Raw genomic sequence first — 16,699 nt, forward strand, 5'->3', positions numbered from 1 at the left:
TACAGTTGATACTGCAGCAGCTGCTTTATCAGAAAAAACAAGGTCGGAGCTGGGGAAAGTAAAAGAAAGTACTCGCTGCTCTTTGGGTAAGAAATATTTCCTCAAACTCTGTCCCTTGCCCATTTTAAGACATTTCCTTTATTCAAATCCATTAAATCCTGATTGCAATTTAGTAGAGGTCCTCAGCTAAACAAGCTTCATCAGTGTCAGCATCTATAAATGTTGTCTTCAGTTAGTAAGTATCTTGTTGAATCCAGTTGTGACTACATTCAGATGTTTTGTGTAAACAATGCCTAGCACTGGTGTCAATCACCTCACAATAAAACAGATGCCAAGAGAGTCTTGTATTTTTACATCAACATCTGCTAGTGAAACAAAAGCCACTACCAAGTCCCACTAAAGCAATTTTAGATAAGTACAGTTCTACCCATCTGAACACTGGCATGAGATTTAACAAGATTATCTCTTCTCATTTGATCCTAATTGGTTGCCTTAGGAAATGCATGGATATGCGTGAACATCAGTATACCATACATTGAAGAACTGACATGCTTGGCTTAGGCTGTTTGTGGTAATCCCTAAGTTTGCTTTCTAATAAATACTAACCAGAGACAAGCCAAAGATAATACCCTATTTTGTCCTCTTAATCTCAGGTGACCTCATCACATCTAGAATCAGCCTTCTGGCACTTCCTGAATACAAGTGCTTCTATTCTCCACAGTTCCATGCAAGGTGAAGACAAGGAAAGAAGTGAAAGTCATCTTCAGCTTTTGCTCTGACATGCAGCACTTAATCGTTGCCCTGAAAGGCTGGTTATATCTTTACAAGTGGATTTATCAATGCTGAACAAACTGAAGGAAAACATGTCAAGTGGAATATATATGTGCAGTTTAACTTGATTTACTTGCCCCAGTGATTCCAAAGAAAAGCATGAATTCCTGAAATTGGACACACCTTTACCAGGAGGAAGGCTTCAGGCAGAGTTCAGCAAAAACTACCAAGTTCAGAACTGTTCTCCCACTCTGGCTGTCCTGCCTGAACAGAGGCACACCCAGAGAGTATGTATCTTAGAGGAAACAAAGCAGATTTTGACAGGAGTCTGGACAAAGGAAAAGCTAGTCAGAAGCTTTTCACCTACAGCTATTCTGTAGGTGACACTATTAGTGGTCAGGCTAACTTGGAAGTAGTTATAGTAGAGGCCTACCACTTAAGGTCAGATGTGGGAATTTCCTTAACAAAAGCAATAAAGAGCTAAGAGTTGCATAGGATACCTGAGAAGATATGAAGTTTAACAGAAAGAACAGTTACTATGGTTAAGATACCTACCTCTTTTAAACATAGGGGGAAAAATTAGATATGCCTTTGTAACTCGGTATTCTTTGCTACAGAGAAAAACTTTCAGAGAGCTGAGTTAAACTTTCTATTTGGGACTGTCATTCACTGGAGAGCACACTGTTGCTTGATTATTTTTATCAAATCTTTCTCTTCAAATTGCATGAGGTTCTACCACTGAACTCTTCCCGATTCTGGGACTTCAGCAGGGCCCAGGGGAAAAGTCTTTTGATTATGTAAAGCAACTGTTGAAGCATTTTTGGCTTTGTTTGCCAACAGAACTAGAAGCAAGACTTGAAGACTTTTAGGTAAATTCTTAGAGTTCTGACAGGAAACTTAAAAACTTAGCTTGTTTCTGACACCAGCTATTCAAGCTAGATCCAATTCTCAAATCTTTGGGCTCAAAATGTACTTGTCATACAACTGGGCCAAATCCAGAAATGTTGAGGGACAGGTGTTAGGAACGCTTAAATTTACTCAAGTGTGGTAATTTTTTTTCCTCCCACTCAGTTCCAGTTTCAGCACCAAAAAAAAGTGTTCTAGAAGATACACTGCATTTTTCTTAATTATACAGGCAAAACCTGATTTGGAAGTTTGGACTGACTTTTTTTTAAATTACTTTCATGCAAGAACCACACACACACAAACCAGGATAGCTTCATCCTCCTAGGATAAAAGCTAACAGCGACACATCATACCTGTTTACACACCGACAGATTCTACAAAACAATGCAGATGAGTTAGGATGCCTTGTCCTATTGGTGCTTTCAAATCCAGATTAGAAATCTGCAAAACATACACTGCAGTATGCTGATGAGCAACAGCTAGTTTCAGCTCCGATACTGCTGCCAAAGTGCTTCAGGTGAAGAAGCACTTTCATGGTAAAGAAAAGCTTAACTTCTCTTCACAATCCAGCTAGTATGGAACTCCCTTAGGTATCTATTGCTGACAATAAAAATCCTGAAATTGATATAGTCTCACTGACAACTGAAGATGAAGACAAGAAAAGCCAAGGTTTCACACTGATTGCTTTCCAGTCCCTGTCTTATTCACCCTTAAGAGACACCCTATTTTAGTAACAAAATGGCAAATGTTTAACTTGTTCAGTCATTTACAGCTCTATCAGCCACCTTAAATGTAATCCTGATTTTTCAGGGTATGCATAACTGATAGGTAAGCAAGAAGTTCAGGAGAGCTCCAAGAGTTAGATTTCAACAACTCTTCAAGTTTTAAGAAGGGTGACAGCTCAAGCACAACAGAACACATTTTTTTTCTACCAACCCATTTGTTACATCAGAGGAACTGAGTAGAGGACAAAACCTGACAGCCTTGGAAAACTTAAGTCTTCAACAGCTACAACAGTAACATCCAGATTACTTCAGAGCCAACTAGACTACCTCGATGTAAGAGTCCTTCATTTGGAAAAAGAAAACCACCACCAAATTGGAGCATAAAGCACTTTCAGAGTTCACTGTGAAGAGAACACTCAGTTCCCTGGGAGCTCCTGAAGATGACCACCCAAAAAAAAAAAAGAGTGGGCTGACATACTTCCCCATACTTCTAGACAATGGATTTAACAATCATTAATATGCCACCAGCAGCAAATAATGTCCATTTTGTAAAAGTCTGTAGAAATTGCACCTACTACTCCTTTGACAGTTCAAGCTTAAACTGGGAAAGTAAAGGGAGTGCAAGAGCAGTTACTGCCACTCAGAGAACATCCTGACTATGAAGCAGAACTATCCCTGGCTCTACAGAGCACCTAACAAGCTAAAGCCCATAGAAGACAGCTTTGACTTTCAAACCTAGACCTAGGGGTACGATTCCTGCTCATAAAAATACTCTCTGTACTTTATGCAATAATAAAGAAGGAAAGACAGCCCATAGACACTGAAAAAGTCTGCTACTGTAGCAACCCTGATTAAAAAATCATAGCAAAATTCTTCAGTGTTCACCCTCTTTATGGAAAGCATGAGACAGGTAGCACAGCCAGCAGCCACCATTGAAATACCTACTGGTGGAATAAGGTATCACCTATCCAGATAAGCAGTGTCGCTTGGCCATCACTTCAGATTTTTACCTACAAAGCTGTAGGATAGTATCTCTAGAATAACCTGAGGCCTTCAGGTACAGCAGCCAGAAGCATCATTCTCTTACAGCCAAAAACTAAACCCCTGGGCTTCTACATGTGTGCAGTGCATTTAAGAAATCCTATCCCATAGCAAGCACTTTCACAAGTTATGTTAAAGCTCTAGTCAGACAGATTTCTGCATCTAGCCTAATTTCCAGGAATATTTCAGATGCATTGCAGCTAACTGAGGTCAAATAACACCACCACCAGCAGCACTGAGAATCCAACTGGCCACGGTTTACTACAACAGCAGGAAGGTTTACTACAACAGCAGCACTTACCCACAATCCCTTACCTGACAGAACTCCAAAGCCTTGGCTGTAGATACTGGTATTGTTTTCAATTTTAAAAGGTGGATCAAGTTCTTCTAGATTTACATATTTTGAGGTTAAGACACAGAAAGGGAAATAAGTCAAGCTAATCTCTAGAACTGTGGAGCAAAAAAAAAAAAAAAAAACAGTGGAGGAAAAAAACATTGCATTAACACCCCTGTTCATTTTACACATACCAGTCTCACAGATTTCTGTTAAAAGTAATTTGCTTCCACTGAGCCTGAGAAGCATATACATTAAAACTCCCCATTTCCCTACAAGTTTGGAGCTGATAATCCTCTAGTGTTCCAGATGCGTACACATTTTTAAAAGCTAATTTTGCACACAGCTCATCTTCTTTTGCAACACTTGTCTGCTCACTTCTAAGGGCAAAGGAATAAGCCAAATGCAAAACTCCAGGCAGAAGCCAACAAGAGTTACCACCATTCTGTATGGTAACTAGACCCAAATCAGAAGCAGCTTCTTGGCTCAGGCAGAAACCCCTTTATCTGGCTAGTATCCACAAACTCCAACTCATTTAATATCCTCCACTTGGAAATTACACCCAAGAGCTTCTGGCTTTTTAGTTCTTAACTTGCACCTAGTTCCACTGTGTATTTGTTTAAGCCCAAGTGCAGAATGCATATAAATCTGCTTCAAAGAAGTGGGAAGGGAAGCGGTTTGATGTACTAGCTAGAGTAGGTTCTTTAATCTTCATGCTACTCAAGGGAGTCCATGCTGCAACAAAAGATTACCATACTACATGTTTCTGACTAGCATGTATACGGTACACACAGAAGCAAGATCTAGAGATAGTGTACATCTGGACATTAAAGGATACCACTACCTCTACCAGGTGTTTTCACCTAAGGATGCTTCTTTATCTCTTTGATTCCCAGTTCACTCCCCCTCCATACCATACATGGTCACGCTGCTTCTTGTGCAACCCACAATAGCCATAGAATCTGAGACAGTTATCTTTACATTAAGGCTGTATTGGATTGTTTTAATTTGTTGGAGTGTCAAACCCTAAAGTATAAGAATGACAACTAAGGATTGTATGATCTTGTATTTTGGGTTCTCTATAAACCAATGAAAAAGTTGTCAATCAACGACTCTGGACTCCATGTAATTATAGAACAAGCAATATTCCATGCATCATATGCCTACATACAGCAGCTAAGGTAGTGGACTTTGTTCATCAGAAGGCAGAATATGGCTTCCCTGTGCAATTCAAGTGATAATTCTCAGTCATGGAACAGAGAAGAGAACAGGGATGGACAACATTTTCCACATTCCTTCTAGTCTGTGACCCAAGTAATGGTTACAGAGGACTGGTGGCCAAGAGAAACTCTGAAACAGAATCTGCCCACTAAGTGTTTGGAACCTCTCCTCCCTACTTGAGGATCGGCACTTCTCTCTGGATATGATTCCAACTATAATTAACTGGACCAGTGGCCAAGAAAAAACGTAGAAAAACAAGTTGTTTCATCTGTCCTACTTCCCCATCTTGCTCATCCCTACACACCTTCCCTTCCACTTACTATGATTCTTTTTATCAGAGGCTCTCCCAAGAGAAAGCCCTCACTTTTACCACCCCCTCAACCCCAGCTTTAAGCAACAGCTCAGTAGCACAGAAAGAGCACACTTCTGCCACTCTGAATAGGATAAAATTACATTCTTTCAGTTGGTCATGAGACTCAGAATAGAGAAAAATTATATTAGGCCAATGCTCTTACAGCAGTGAATCAAATTTAACTTCAGATTGACAAGGGCTGCCATGCAGCCTACAGAGCCAATCTCAATAGATTCATAGAATAGAATCTCAATAGTCTATGCCTTGCAGAGAAGGAATGTTGCATGCAAACAATCTGCTTCTTTCCCCTTAGCCACTTCAAGTCAGTGCATGGGGCAAAGCAACCCAGTTTTCAGAACTCTGGCACATGTTCTGGGTCTATATTCAAGCAGTGAGCAGTATGGTCCTCTGTGGCAGTTACTCAGGTATGATGTCCTGCTCACATTCATTCATCTACTTCATCCAGAGGCAACAGAACTCCAGCTCCAGCCCAAGAGGGGAGTCTAGGTGCCCATGGCAGAGCAAGTTATCTGCCTACACACACCAGTTTCTGTATGACTTCCTCCACCTGCGTGCAGAGTCTGCCAGCAGTGCTGGTGGGTTGCTTGTCTAGGCTTTGCTGCCAGACTCTACTTGCCAAAACCCTGAGCCAACCTTTAATGATGCAGCCTCTGTTACTATAGTAACTAGTGTTATTTTCCTATCTCTAGCCACAGACCTTGGGGGGAGGTACTTAAGTTTGCTCTCATTTCACACCTACCACTCACTTGCCCACTGCATAGCTACGTGCCACTCCAAATGAAAACCTCTGTCAGTTGTCAGTGGGCCCTCAAAAGCAGCTGGCCCAGCCACAAGCCAGTGGGAGGCAAAAATGCACAAACCCAACATGCAGGCATATCCTTCTGAGCAGGCTACAGCTGGGAGACCACCAGCAAAGAGTTTGACAGTCCAGGCAGCTGGAGGCTTACGGGGCCTTCTAGGCCACTGCTCTAAGGACAGACACACAACAGAAACATCTGACAATTACAGAGCGGCTCAGGTTGAAAGGGACCACAGTGGGTCATCTGGTCCCACCTCCCTGCTCAAGCAGGGTCATCTTGGAGCACATGGCACAGGGTTGCATCCAGATGGTTCTCGAATATCTCCAGTGAGAGAGAGAGGACAGCTTTCCACCAAGGGTATTACTCCAGGCTGCTGCAGTCACCTTGGCATCATCCAGTCAGGCTCAGGCCAGTCTTCAGACTACCCTAAAAGTGCCACACAGACTAGAGTGAATCCCTTCATAAGCCAAAGCAGGTTTGCTCCATCATCACTTGCAACACAGTAGGGGCTGCACTTCCATGGAGGCATGAAGGCCTTCTACTCAGATAGCACCGGCTTCCCTTGGAGCAGTTCTTGTAGGGAAGCATAACAACCATAACTGTCACCTCAAGTTTTTAATAAATAGCATTGGTCAGAGGACAGACCCACTATATGAGGCAATGTTTCCCTCACCAAACAAGCAGATGACCTTTTTATAACACCCATGAACATTGCTAACACCATCTATATTGTTACTGCAGCATCCCACAGGAGCCTAAGTTGCATTAGGAACCCACCTTAATAAAGAGAAAAATCATTGAGGATAGGAGGCATGAGTCTGGTTTCAAGGGAAGGCCTTATCCTGGGGAAGCTGCTCTCAGGCTGAAGAGCTGCTGATAGCCTACATGAGGCCATATACAAAGAACTCTTTTGTATGGTGGGTGGTTTTCACTGTCCTGAATAAAACTTTACACCCTGGTGTGACTAGCTATGCTTTCCTGTTGTTATTCTCTTAAAGCTACAATCCCTCCTCCCCTCACCACCAAAAAAAAAAAAAAGCACAGAGCTGCATTCTCAGTTAGGGTTTTGGTGCCAGAATACTCCTTATACTCTCATACCTACAAGCAGTAAAGTCTTCACACACAGAAAGCTTCACATGGTTCACATATAAGCTGCTGAACACAAGTTGTAACTGCTCACGTGAGCCAGTCAGAAGAGGCAGACAGTTACCTACCAGTTCCATGACATACTGGTAGTTTCTCTGCATAACCAAATCTCACACTGACCTCCCTCCTCATCCAGAAAGCTCCAGCATGGAATGGATATACCCACATCAATGGCAGCCTTCACTAGAGCAAGAAATTCACAAACAGAAGAGCTTCTCACAAATGAGCACAGGAAGCTTAGAGTCCTACCAAAGCAGTGACAGCACTTAAGCTCGTAAGCTTCACAGTTGAAGTCACAACAGCTGCTACTTTGACAGAACATCACTTGAGGACCAAAGCAGTAAACTACTCCCACTGCACACCAAGCTTGGCTCAAGGTCTGCCGTGCCACAAAGTCCCTGGATGGTGCATCAGCACCAGAGACCTCGTGGCAGCTGCCAGGGGACTCTGACAGGAAGCCACCACACTGTCTCACAGGATGCTTAAGTATGGCAGTCAGCACAGCAGCCTTCACGGATCAGCTTCAGTTCCACCTGTATTGCTTCCATGTTTAGCTTTTAATGTTAGTATAAAGCTTATTGTGTAACACTTAACTGCACTGTCAGATGTGCCAGCACCAGAAGAACTGGGATTCACCAGCCAAGTAAGAGACAAATGGGGTTTTGTTTGTTTGGGGTTTTTTTGACATAGTAATGTCGCAATTAGTTTGAGATGGCAGGATAAGAACATCTAAGATATTTAAATAGCAGTATTAATATTTCAGAGCTACTATACTACTGAAATGAGTTTACAGTCATCTTACCAATTGCTTCAGGCCATCTGGAAATGAAAGAAGCCAAGAGAGCATCTGCTCTGCACTGTGAAGATTACCTTAACACATGACTAGAGCTAGAAACTGGAAAATTAGTCCAAGAGGTTATCATTGTAGGTGTTCCACCAGCTACAGAGCTTGCTGCCACCACCAGAAAAAAATACATGAGCAGTTTCTCTTTCTGTACCTAATCTTTTGCTGGCCAGAAATCTTTCATTAACAGCACAGTTTATTAACATGAGTGGAAATATTCTTGTAGCCAACTCTGAAGTTCAGGCAGTTAAAACACCAACTCTAAGACTAAACAGAACAAGTCAAATTCTACAGCATTTTTCTGTTTAGAACAGGGCCCACTGTTCCAATAGGAACATAATGTTTTAATACTTCTCTGCACAAGAATTAATCCTGTTCTTCACCACAGTTGCACACTGTTTAAAAAACACAAGTCACAGCAGTTTCTTTAGTACACATAAATGAATTTAGCTAACATTAAAGGTCTAAACAGGAGCAAGGAGAAGTAGAAATAAGCAGTATAGCTCCAGAGTTTCCACTTGGGTAAAAAACATCCCTCAGCCAACCAAAACAGGGTATTTGTAACCAAAAGCTGTTTGCCATAGAGTAAAAAATCTGTCCTCTTTTCTAAAGACTTGCCTTTGGGTACTTGTTTCTTCATTAAATGAATCTCTCCAATGGTAAAGAAATCTAAAATCATTAAAGTGCTTCAGTTGCTAATTATTGGTGTAGACCATTGCAATGCAGAGTGGTGACTAAGCTCAAACCAAGAAACAAAATTCAGTCATTGAAAACCTACCAACAAAGCTGGAGCAGCCTTTTCAGCATTTTTTTAATCAAGATTCTTATTTGGTGTTCTAACTAGTAGCCAGCTGCAGCAGGAAATTCCCAATGCTCTGTAGCACTCCAATTTATGCACTGGAATCTGTTGGTAGATTCACAATTTTACTATTTACTACCTTTCTTTGTAACAGCACTGAACTGTAAGGTCTTCCCCCAGCATGCCTTTCATGGGAAGATATGACATGTTTCCATGCATGGAACTATGAAGAAAATTATAGTGATACCCTGTCCTCCCCTACCGTCTTTTAGTCCTCTGAAGTCACTGGAGGGGCACAGGTCCCCAGTCTTCCAGAAATCCAAGCCTGTTGGTAGGACAGCTTTTGACTGCTGCAGCGCATTCTGGGCCTCCTGCAAGCATTCACCATTTCTCCGTGCTCGTATCTGTCATTACTGTCACCAACAGCTCTCTGCCATAAATGGATGTCATAATGGTCAGGAGTTAGATAGCAGAGGGCCGACACAGATCTCTCTCTGAACTAGAAAAAACAAAGGTCACACTTAATTATCCAGGTGGAGGAAAATGGAGCTTAGTGGCACAATCTATTTAATCTGCTATGAAAGAATACTGCTTAAATGCACCACACAGTAGGAGATGCAAGAGCCAGCCTGGTCAAGCTCCCCATCTATCGCTTTGGGATCAAGGAGGGGGGAAACAGCAAGACCTGGCTTGTCACACACCTCAGATCTCATGCCAGCAGAGAGAAAGAGGCACACAAGAAGATAATATGAATAGAAAATAAAGCCTGATTATCTTTTTCCAGAAGGTAGCATCCTTCTAACAGACATTTTTCAAGTATAGTTCCACAATGCTCTTTTGAGCTACAGAAGTAGAAGTGACCAGGTGATTGCGTAACACAGCAGAAGCTTTACTAGAGTCTTTCAGCTGAGGAAACAAGTCACACAGCAGCCTTGGGCTTCCAAGTTATTTCTAGGACAAGATATTAGACTTCCTATGGTGCTCCACTTGGGACAGTTGTTATTAACTGTCATTGGGCAACAGCATATATGCAAGAGCCAGATGTTTCCTACAAGTCACTGACACCAAGCCTAAGGAATTCACATCACTGCTCATAGTTTCACTGTAACAAGAAACAGCAAGCTTCATACATCTTTTGAGAGCCAGAAGTTCCTCAACAGACCTGTAGGTACTAGCTGCACTTATAATTTACCTTGGTATTCAAGTAATTATCCTGAACTCACTTCATCTGAAAGTTTCATCCCTTATTGGCACAAGAGATGTAGATATACCTACTTCTCTTCAATACCTCTAGTTTTCCAACATTTTCTGCAAACAGTAGCAAGCCATTCTCTTCTGCTTATGTATCCAGTAAAAGAGCTGGCTGCCTATCTTAGAACACTACAGTAGCAAGGGAAATGCAAGGAGGAAGATCTAGGACTTGATTCCAGCATTATTGCTGGTCATTTGAATTCACTGAGTAGGACTAAAAACTGTTGTTCACCTTTAAAAGCATTTCAGCTTGCAAATACTGCAGTTCTAGTGCTCACCATACAGAAAAGAGTGTGGAAGAGCAGGTATCACACCTAGCAATTGCACACCTACAAGATTAGACGCTCAGAACTGCAACACTGACACCCGCCCAGGGAGATTTCCTGACAGGAATACACTCTTGATTGCAAGCCTACGTGAGAAATACATACTGGTGTAACCTGGTAGTCATTGTTTAAGAAATTAATAATAAAGTACTTTTATTTTTATTTGAATTGAAAGTATGGCACCTTTACTGGCAATGACAACTTTACTGGCAATGTCTAATCACTGCAAGAGATGAAGCTCAGGGGCTTATATCAATCAGCCTGGTTGCAACCAAGTAAACCAAACTCCTCACCTTCACATGCACTTAATTATGACACTTTGAGGTGCAAAAAGGCAGATTTCATGAGCTGGAAATATACAGCTTTCCATTTAAGAGCTCATAAGTTAAAACACTAAGTTAAAATTTTAAGGCACATCCTCCTACAGAACTGTAGATGTTAGTGCTCACAGATATTCTCTCCAGTCATGAAGGAAGAAATAGCCAAGTCAGTTTACTTACTTCAAGCAAAAGGTAAATCAGTAGTCCTTTGTATTTGGTTTTCCACACGCCTGAAGTAGCTCCCACCCCAAGACAACACAGCACAGGGAGCAATTAAACTGCCTTGTAAAGTACAGTACAAAAAATGGTATATAGGCAAACTGTTTGGTATACAGGCTCATTGAATAATTATGCACTACCATCAGGATTTTTTTATTTTGTTGTTTCAATTGCACTTCATTAAAGCAGTTAGATACTGGTGCTGATGAAAGTCCTAGTCATCCAGCCAGACTCTTACTTATCATCTTTAAAGCTCCTCTCTATGTGGAATCACTCCAGTTTTGAGGTTTATGCTTGATATCAGGTAATAAAGATATATGCATAAAACCCCCTGTGTTGGTTGATCTTTTAAAGCAAGTCGCCAGTAATTTATGGCACACACCAGTTCTGACTTAGAACTGGTGAGATCAGAACTAACAGTTGCTGTTACACATCTGGCCATAAAAGAGGCTACACAGCACAGCTGAACACAACAACATCAGTGCAGCCGGTTGTACACTTTCCATAGCTCTGAGAAGCATTTAATAGCCATCATGGTCAAACACTTCCATTAGGAAAAAAATAAAGAACATTTCACTAAAGTCCCTTATTGTCATACTTTGGCTGAGCAGGGATTTCAAAGACTCCTAGTCTTGCCTAACTATGGGCTAAGTTAATTAGGTACTACACTTCATAGCATTTTAGACTGCTGGGTCAAGAATGCACACGGCCAATGCATCCAACATGCCTGCAGAGAGATAAGTTTTTCCACTTACCCAGAGCTGTGCTTTCATTGCAGCATTGGCTGAAGAACAGCTACTGTTTTGCAGCTTTATAATTGAAAACTGTCACGCTACTCCGTAGTGGTGCTGCAGTGGTAACACTCACTCACTGGGACAACCATATTTAGAAAAATGTTGTGTTCTCCCCCAGAGCAATGTAATCGTTTGGTAAGTGAAATGAACAGCCCCAGTAAGAGTCAAACACTGTCAGATTAAAAAAAACAGAGCTAGACTCCTACAGGGAGAAGCCGGGGCTGAAGGCATCTAGCTTTATTACAGGGATTCATTTAATCCCTGCTCGGGAACATAAAAAAAGAAAAGTCCTAAAGCTATGTGCTGGGAACAGGGGCTACATTAAATCCAAGTCGAGTAATATAAAAACACAGCCTGCCAACCTCCCCCCCTCCCGTGTTTTTCTGCAATAAATACCAACAAGTTAATACCGGTGTATGAACTTCTCGCATGCAGCCGATACCCGGCTTTTAATATGCGAGCGGGGAGGCCCTTACGAGGGTCCGCGCCCGGGGGGAGCGGGGCCAGGGTCTCTGCCCGGCGGCCGGGGCTCCACCTGCGGCGCTGACAGGGCGCGGGGGCGGCGGGCCGGGGCACGGCAGGGCACGGCAACCTGCCGGGCCGGGGCGGCAGCTCACTTACCCGGGGCCCCGTGGCTCGGTGGCTGCGACCCGGCGCCAGATGCACCAGCAGCAGCGCCAGCAGGAACGGGCGAGCCCCCGCTCCGCGCCAGGCCCGCGGCACCATCGTCCCTCGGGGCGGCGCGGCTCTGCGGCCACCGGAGGCGGCTCTCCCGGGCGGCAGCGTGTCGGGCGGTGCGGCAGCGCCGGTCCCGCCGCAGCAGGTTCCCCGCCTCGGCCATGGGGATGCCCGTTATAAAGCCGCGGCGGGGCGGGGCCGGCCGGCACTGACCGCGCCGTGCGCCTATCGCCGTGCGGCCGCCGCGGGCCGCGGCCAATGCCGGAGCCGCGCCGCCTCTCGCCCCGCCCCCCCGCCGGGCGGACGGCGGGCGGCGCAGGTTGGCCTCGGGCGGCGCGGCGCAGGGCCCGGGGCGGGCGCCGTCCCCGTGCCCGCGGCACCTGGAGCTCCCGGCGGCGCTTGGAGCTCCCGGCGGCCGGACGTGTGCGCGGGCGCCGGGCAGCCCCGGCGAGGCCGCGGGAGACGGCCAGACAGCGCGGCCGGCACTCCCCGCGGGGTGCCGGGCTGTGCCGCCGCCTCAAAGCTCTGCAGGGCATACCACGGCCCGAGCCCCGGGCGGGGACAGTGACAGCTGAGCCGTGCAGCCGGGTCGGGTTAGCGAGCAAGTAAATTTGTCAAAGGAAATCACCTCATGGTCCACAAACCGTGTTCATTCGATCCTGCGCTCTGGGGCCAAGGCTGCTATAGGAGTAAGCTCGTGTCTCAGGGAGTGCAGGTCGTCGTGCCACCTCCATGCCGACACTCGGGACATGGTGACCCACAGCCCCAGAGTCTACCCCTCCCTGAAGATCTTCCTTTGCGTTCCCAGCTGCAGACCTAGCGCCCAGCTCATTGCTTTGCATTGCCCAGCTAATCCTGCAGACCTCGCGCAGGTGATGTGTTTGAGGTCTTTGGTAATACACACCTTGCACCTGGGAAACCATCCCAAGTTCAAGTTTAGTTCCTCTTGAGATGACAAGCCCGTAGAGACTGCACACGGGTCCCAGTTCGTCCAAGCACCAGGCACCAAGTAATGGGAAGTTTGGGTAGAAAATGAGCATTGTCACACAACAGGTGAGTTAGTGCAGCTGTGGAGCAGAAGCAGGAGAAGAGGAGAAAACGGAGATACATCTACCAGCAAGGCCCAGTCTCTACAGGCATGTCTGAAGAGGGAGCAGTACCATGGCATTGTAATGGCAGCAAGCTGTAGACCCTGAGCATTGGAGGCAGAGGGTAATGCCAAGCCCTCTACCTGGCAGAGGGACTGAGTGGTGGGGATATCTTGTGGACTAGACTGGCTTGCATTTACATCAAGTCCTTAATTTTCAAAGTACCATCTTGAGTTTGATGGAGGGCAGGGCAGAGGCTCAACATATTGCAGAGTAATATGCATGGGGGGGTCATTGCTGTGCATGTAATAGTGATAATAACCTTTATGTAGGACTCTTTTGTGGTGCTCTTACGGAAGCACACAAAACATGACATTTTTTCATACAATGTATTAGCTTTCTTTACTCAGTGACCTTCCAACAGGCAATACTCGCACTTGCAAAAATTCCCTAGAGTGTATCCGCTAGGTATGGGGAGGGGCTGCTACGCCCACACAAAGAACCTTGTTACACAGTAGAAGTCATGTAATTCTGGCATCGTATCAGAGCAAAGCAGAGTGTTTAGGTATAGCGGTTGCTTTAATCTTTCTTTTCCTTAAAAAAAAAAAAAAATTAAATGCCAATATGTACCATTTTGTCATTAGCCTAGCAGGATAAGCCGTTTGTTACTCACATGGAGCTCTGCCAGTATTCCTTATTCTTGGCTTGCAGATTTCTCTGGGACTCCAAACACAGTGCCCCATACAAGCCTACCTTAGTCCTAACCCTCGCCACTCCGCTAGCCTGGTTCTAAGCTTTGCCAGCTCTTCTCCAGTATGGCCTGTGGTATCCTCTGATTTTCCATTTCAAAGTCCCTCTGATCCACACCTGAACTTGTGCCATTCCACATGACATGAGCAGAGAGACCTTGAAGGGAAGAGGAGGGGAAGAGCTGGGAAATCTGAATATGAGTGTCCTTGTGTATATCAGGATCAGCTCTGTTGAGGCTGGACAAGTTCTACTGGTGCACATCTGAATCTATGAACAGACAGGCAGAATCTAGTACAGTTTTGTTGAAGCAGTGATCCCACCACTGAAGTACCACATCACCTCATACTTAAGTCTTGATTCAATTTCGGTCCAGATAACAATATTACGCTCGCCTATATTCTCCTCTCCAATTTCATAGGGGGATTTTTGCATCTGACCTATTTTGTGTTTTGCCTTCATGTGTTCTTTGTCACTTGTACTTTAAACATTAATGTCTTTCTTTGGTTTATTTTTCACACACAAACACAAGGATATCAGGATCTCTATGCTAGATAAATGTTTGTTCCCACCATGAAAAAGTAATTGTTTTCTTAATCCCTGATAAACAATACCAGCTACATCAGAAACCAACCCACGAATGTCTATGAGGTCTTGACACCAGCAGCATCTTAACACCAAGTAGGAGTTCCAGAGAGGGTGAGCAGAACCCTTTGACCCCTTCATGGTCAAAGCTGTTCATAACCTTGCCACATTGTACTTCCAGCCATGGCCAGGTGTCTCTCTGTAGGGAGAAATATTTCGTTTGTAGATAGTAAGTGCCTTACTGCAGAAGAGACTTTATAGCCTGGCCTGTGTATCACCACTAAATTTTACTGAGCTGTTCCAAGCCCAAAAATCTCAGCAAGTCACCATTCAGGTGGCTGGAGGGACATCCAAGCTCTGTTTAAAGACACGGTTAAGAGAGAAAATACATCGGTTTTTTCCAGTGGTGAGTCACTTTCACCATTGAAAATGTGTGCCTGACTCTTCAGCACACTGGGCCTGGTACTCTAGTTAGTATAGGCGCACTTTACTGGCGTGGCATCATCAAAGAAAAATCTAGGTAAATAAAATAAATTACAGAAACAGAAAGCTTTGTGCCATTAAATTGTCTGTTATTTCTCTCAGGTTGCTGGCAAGTAGAAAGTGCCTGCACTCGGCATCAGTGGCCTTGCAGAGATGCTGATGAGCCAAGAAAAGGCTATTGACCAAACAAAAGAGGGATTGGGCACCTAATCTTCTCACTTAAACGCTTCTGAAAATCCCTGCCATCACCCAGAGTGCCAAATACTGCTGGCACAGTGCCACTTCAATCAGTGGTGTCCCACTAGCAAAGAACTTGCCCAGAGTCTGTAACTGAAAACCGCAAAGAGAGAGGGATACAGAACTGGAAGAGAAGTTGTTCTTCATGTCTAGGCATTTGTATACCAGGCTCAACAAATGGATCCTTCAGAGGATGACGTAAGCTCAGCCACAATGAATTCAACTATGCAATGCTGCTGAGGTAGTGTTGAAACTGGTACCGTTGGGGCTTGTTGTGTACTCGAGATACAACCTACAACTTGCACCTCTGAAGATTTACCCCAACCTGTGCCCATCTCTGTTGATGATTAATATCTTGTTGCCATAGTGCTTGCATATCATGTGCACCACCACAAACTCATGGCACAGGACATGTATACTGGTGGTCTTGACAACTGTTCAGGGAGAACTGTTTGATTGCTTTGATTATTTGCCTCTGCTTCTACTTGTCCTGTCCTCAAGTTTCAGAAGATCGCTGTCCTCTTTTGAACAGTATTGGAACTCAGAACCATCATGGGATTTATCTGCCACAGCTTCCATCAGGGCATGAATCCCCTCTTGCACATGTTTAGTAGAAATGATTACTCAGCTTTCAATAGAGAATAATCTGCTGCCTCCAAATATGAGGTAATTGCTTTTAGGGACTAATTTACCATTAAAGATTCTTTTTAAAGTCAGTAGATGCTACAATCACTCCTGCAAGAGGTTTAGATTTCACTTGTTCTCACAATTAATAAAATGGGTAAAGAAGAACATGGGAAATTTGCTGTAAGATTCATTTTTGTAGGTTGTAACAATGCAGAATTTAGAGCTGTTTTTTTCCCCTTTGTAACTTTTTGCCCATTTAATCATTTGGACCATTTTAATCAGAGAATTATCAATTGCCGCCAGGCCTTAATTGCTGAGAACCTGCAGTAGCAGAAGAACCTTTTCTACTATGCTGATACCTGCAAATCTCCATCTAGAGGCAAG

General features: G+C 44.2%; 1 protein-coding gene across 9 annotated transcripts in view; it reads right to left on the reverse strand.

Moving 5' to 3' along the window:
* The window catches only part of SMOC1 (SPARC related modular calcium binding 1), a 150,858-nt gene that overhangs the window by 118,262 nt on the left and 15,897 nt on the right, over nucleotides 1-16,699 (reverse strand). For 7 of the 9 annotated variants that reach the window (XM_069017573.1, XM_069017572.1, XM_069017569.1 and 4 more), the window contains exon 1: nucleotides 12,492-12,694. The exons of the other annotated variants lie outside the window; for them this stretch is intronic. In XM_069017573.1, the coding sequence (XP_068873674.1) occupies nucleotides 12,492-12,596 (105 nt within the window). In that variant the 5' untranslated portion in view covers nucleotides 12,597-12,694. Of the gene's footprint in view, nucleotides 1-12,491; nucleotides 12,695-16,699 lie in introns of those variants that run through there. 9 annotated transcript variants of the gene reach the window in all.

This window comes from Aphelocoma coerulescens, chromosome 5 (genome assembly GCF_041296385.1).
Source record: "Aphelocoma coerulescens isolate FSJ_1873_10779 chromosome 5, UR_Acoe_1.0, whole genome shotgun sequence".
In the NCBI taxonomy this organism is placed as follows: Eukaryota; Metazoa; Chordata; class Aves; order Passeriformes; family Corvidae; genus Aphelocoma; species Aphelocoma coerulescens.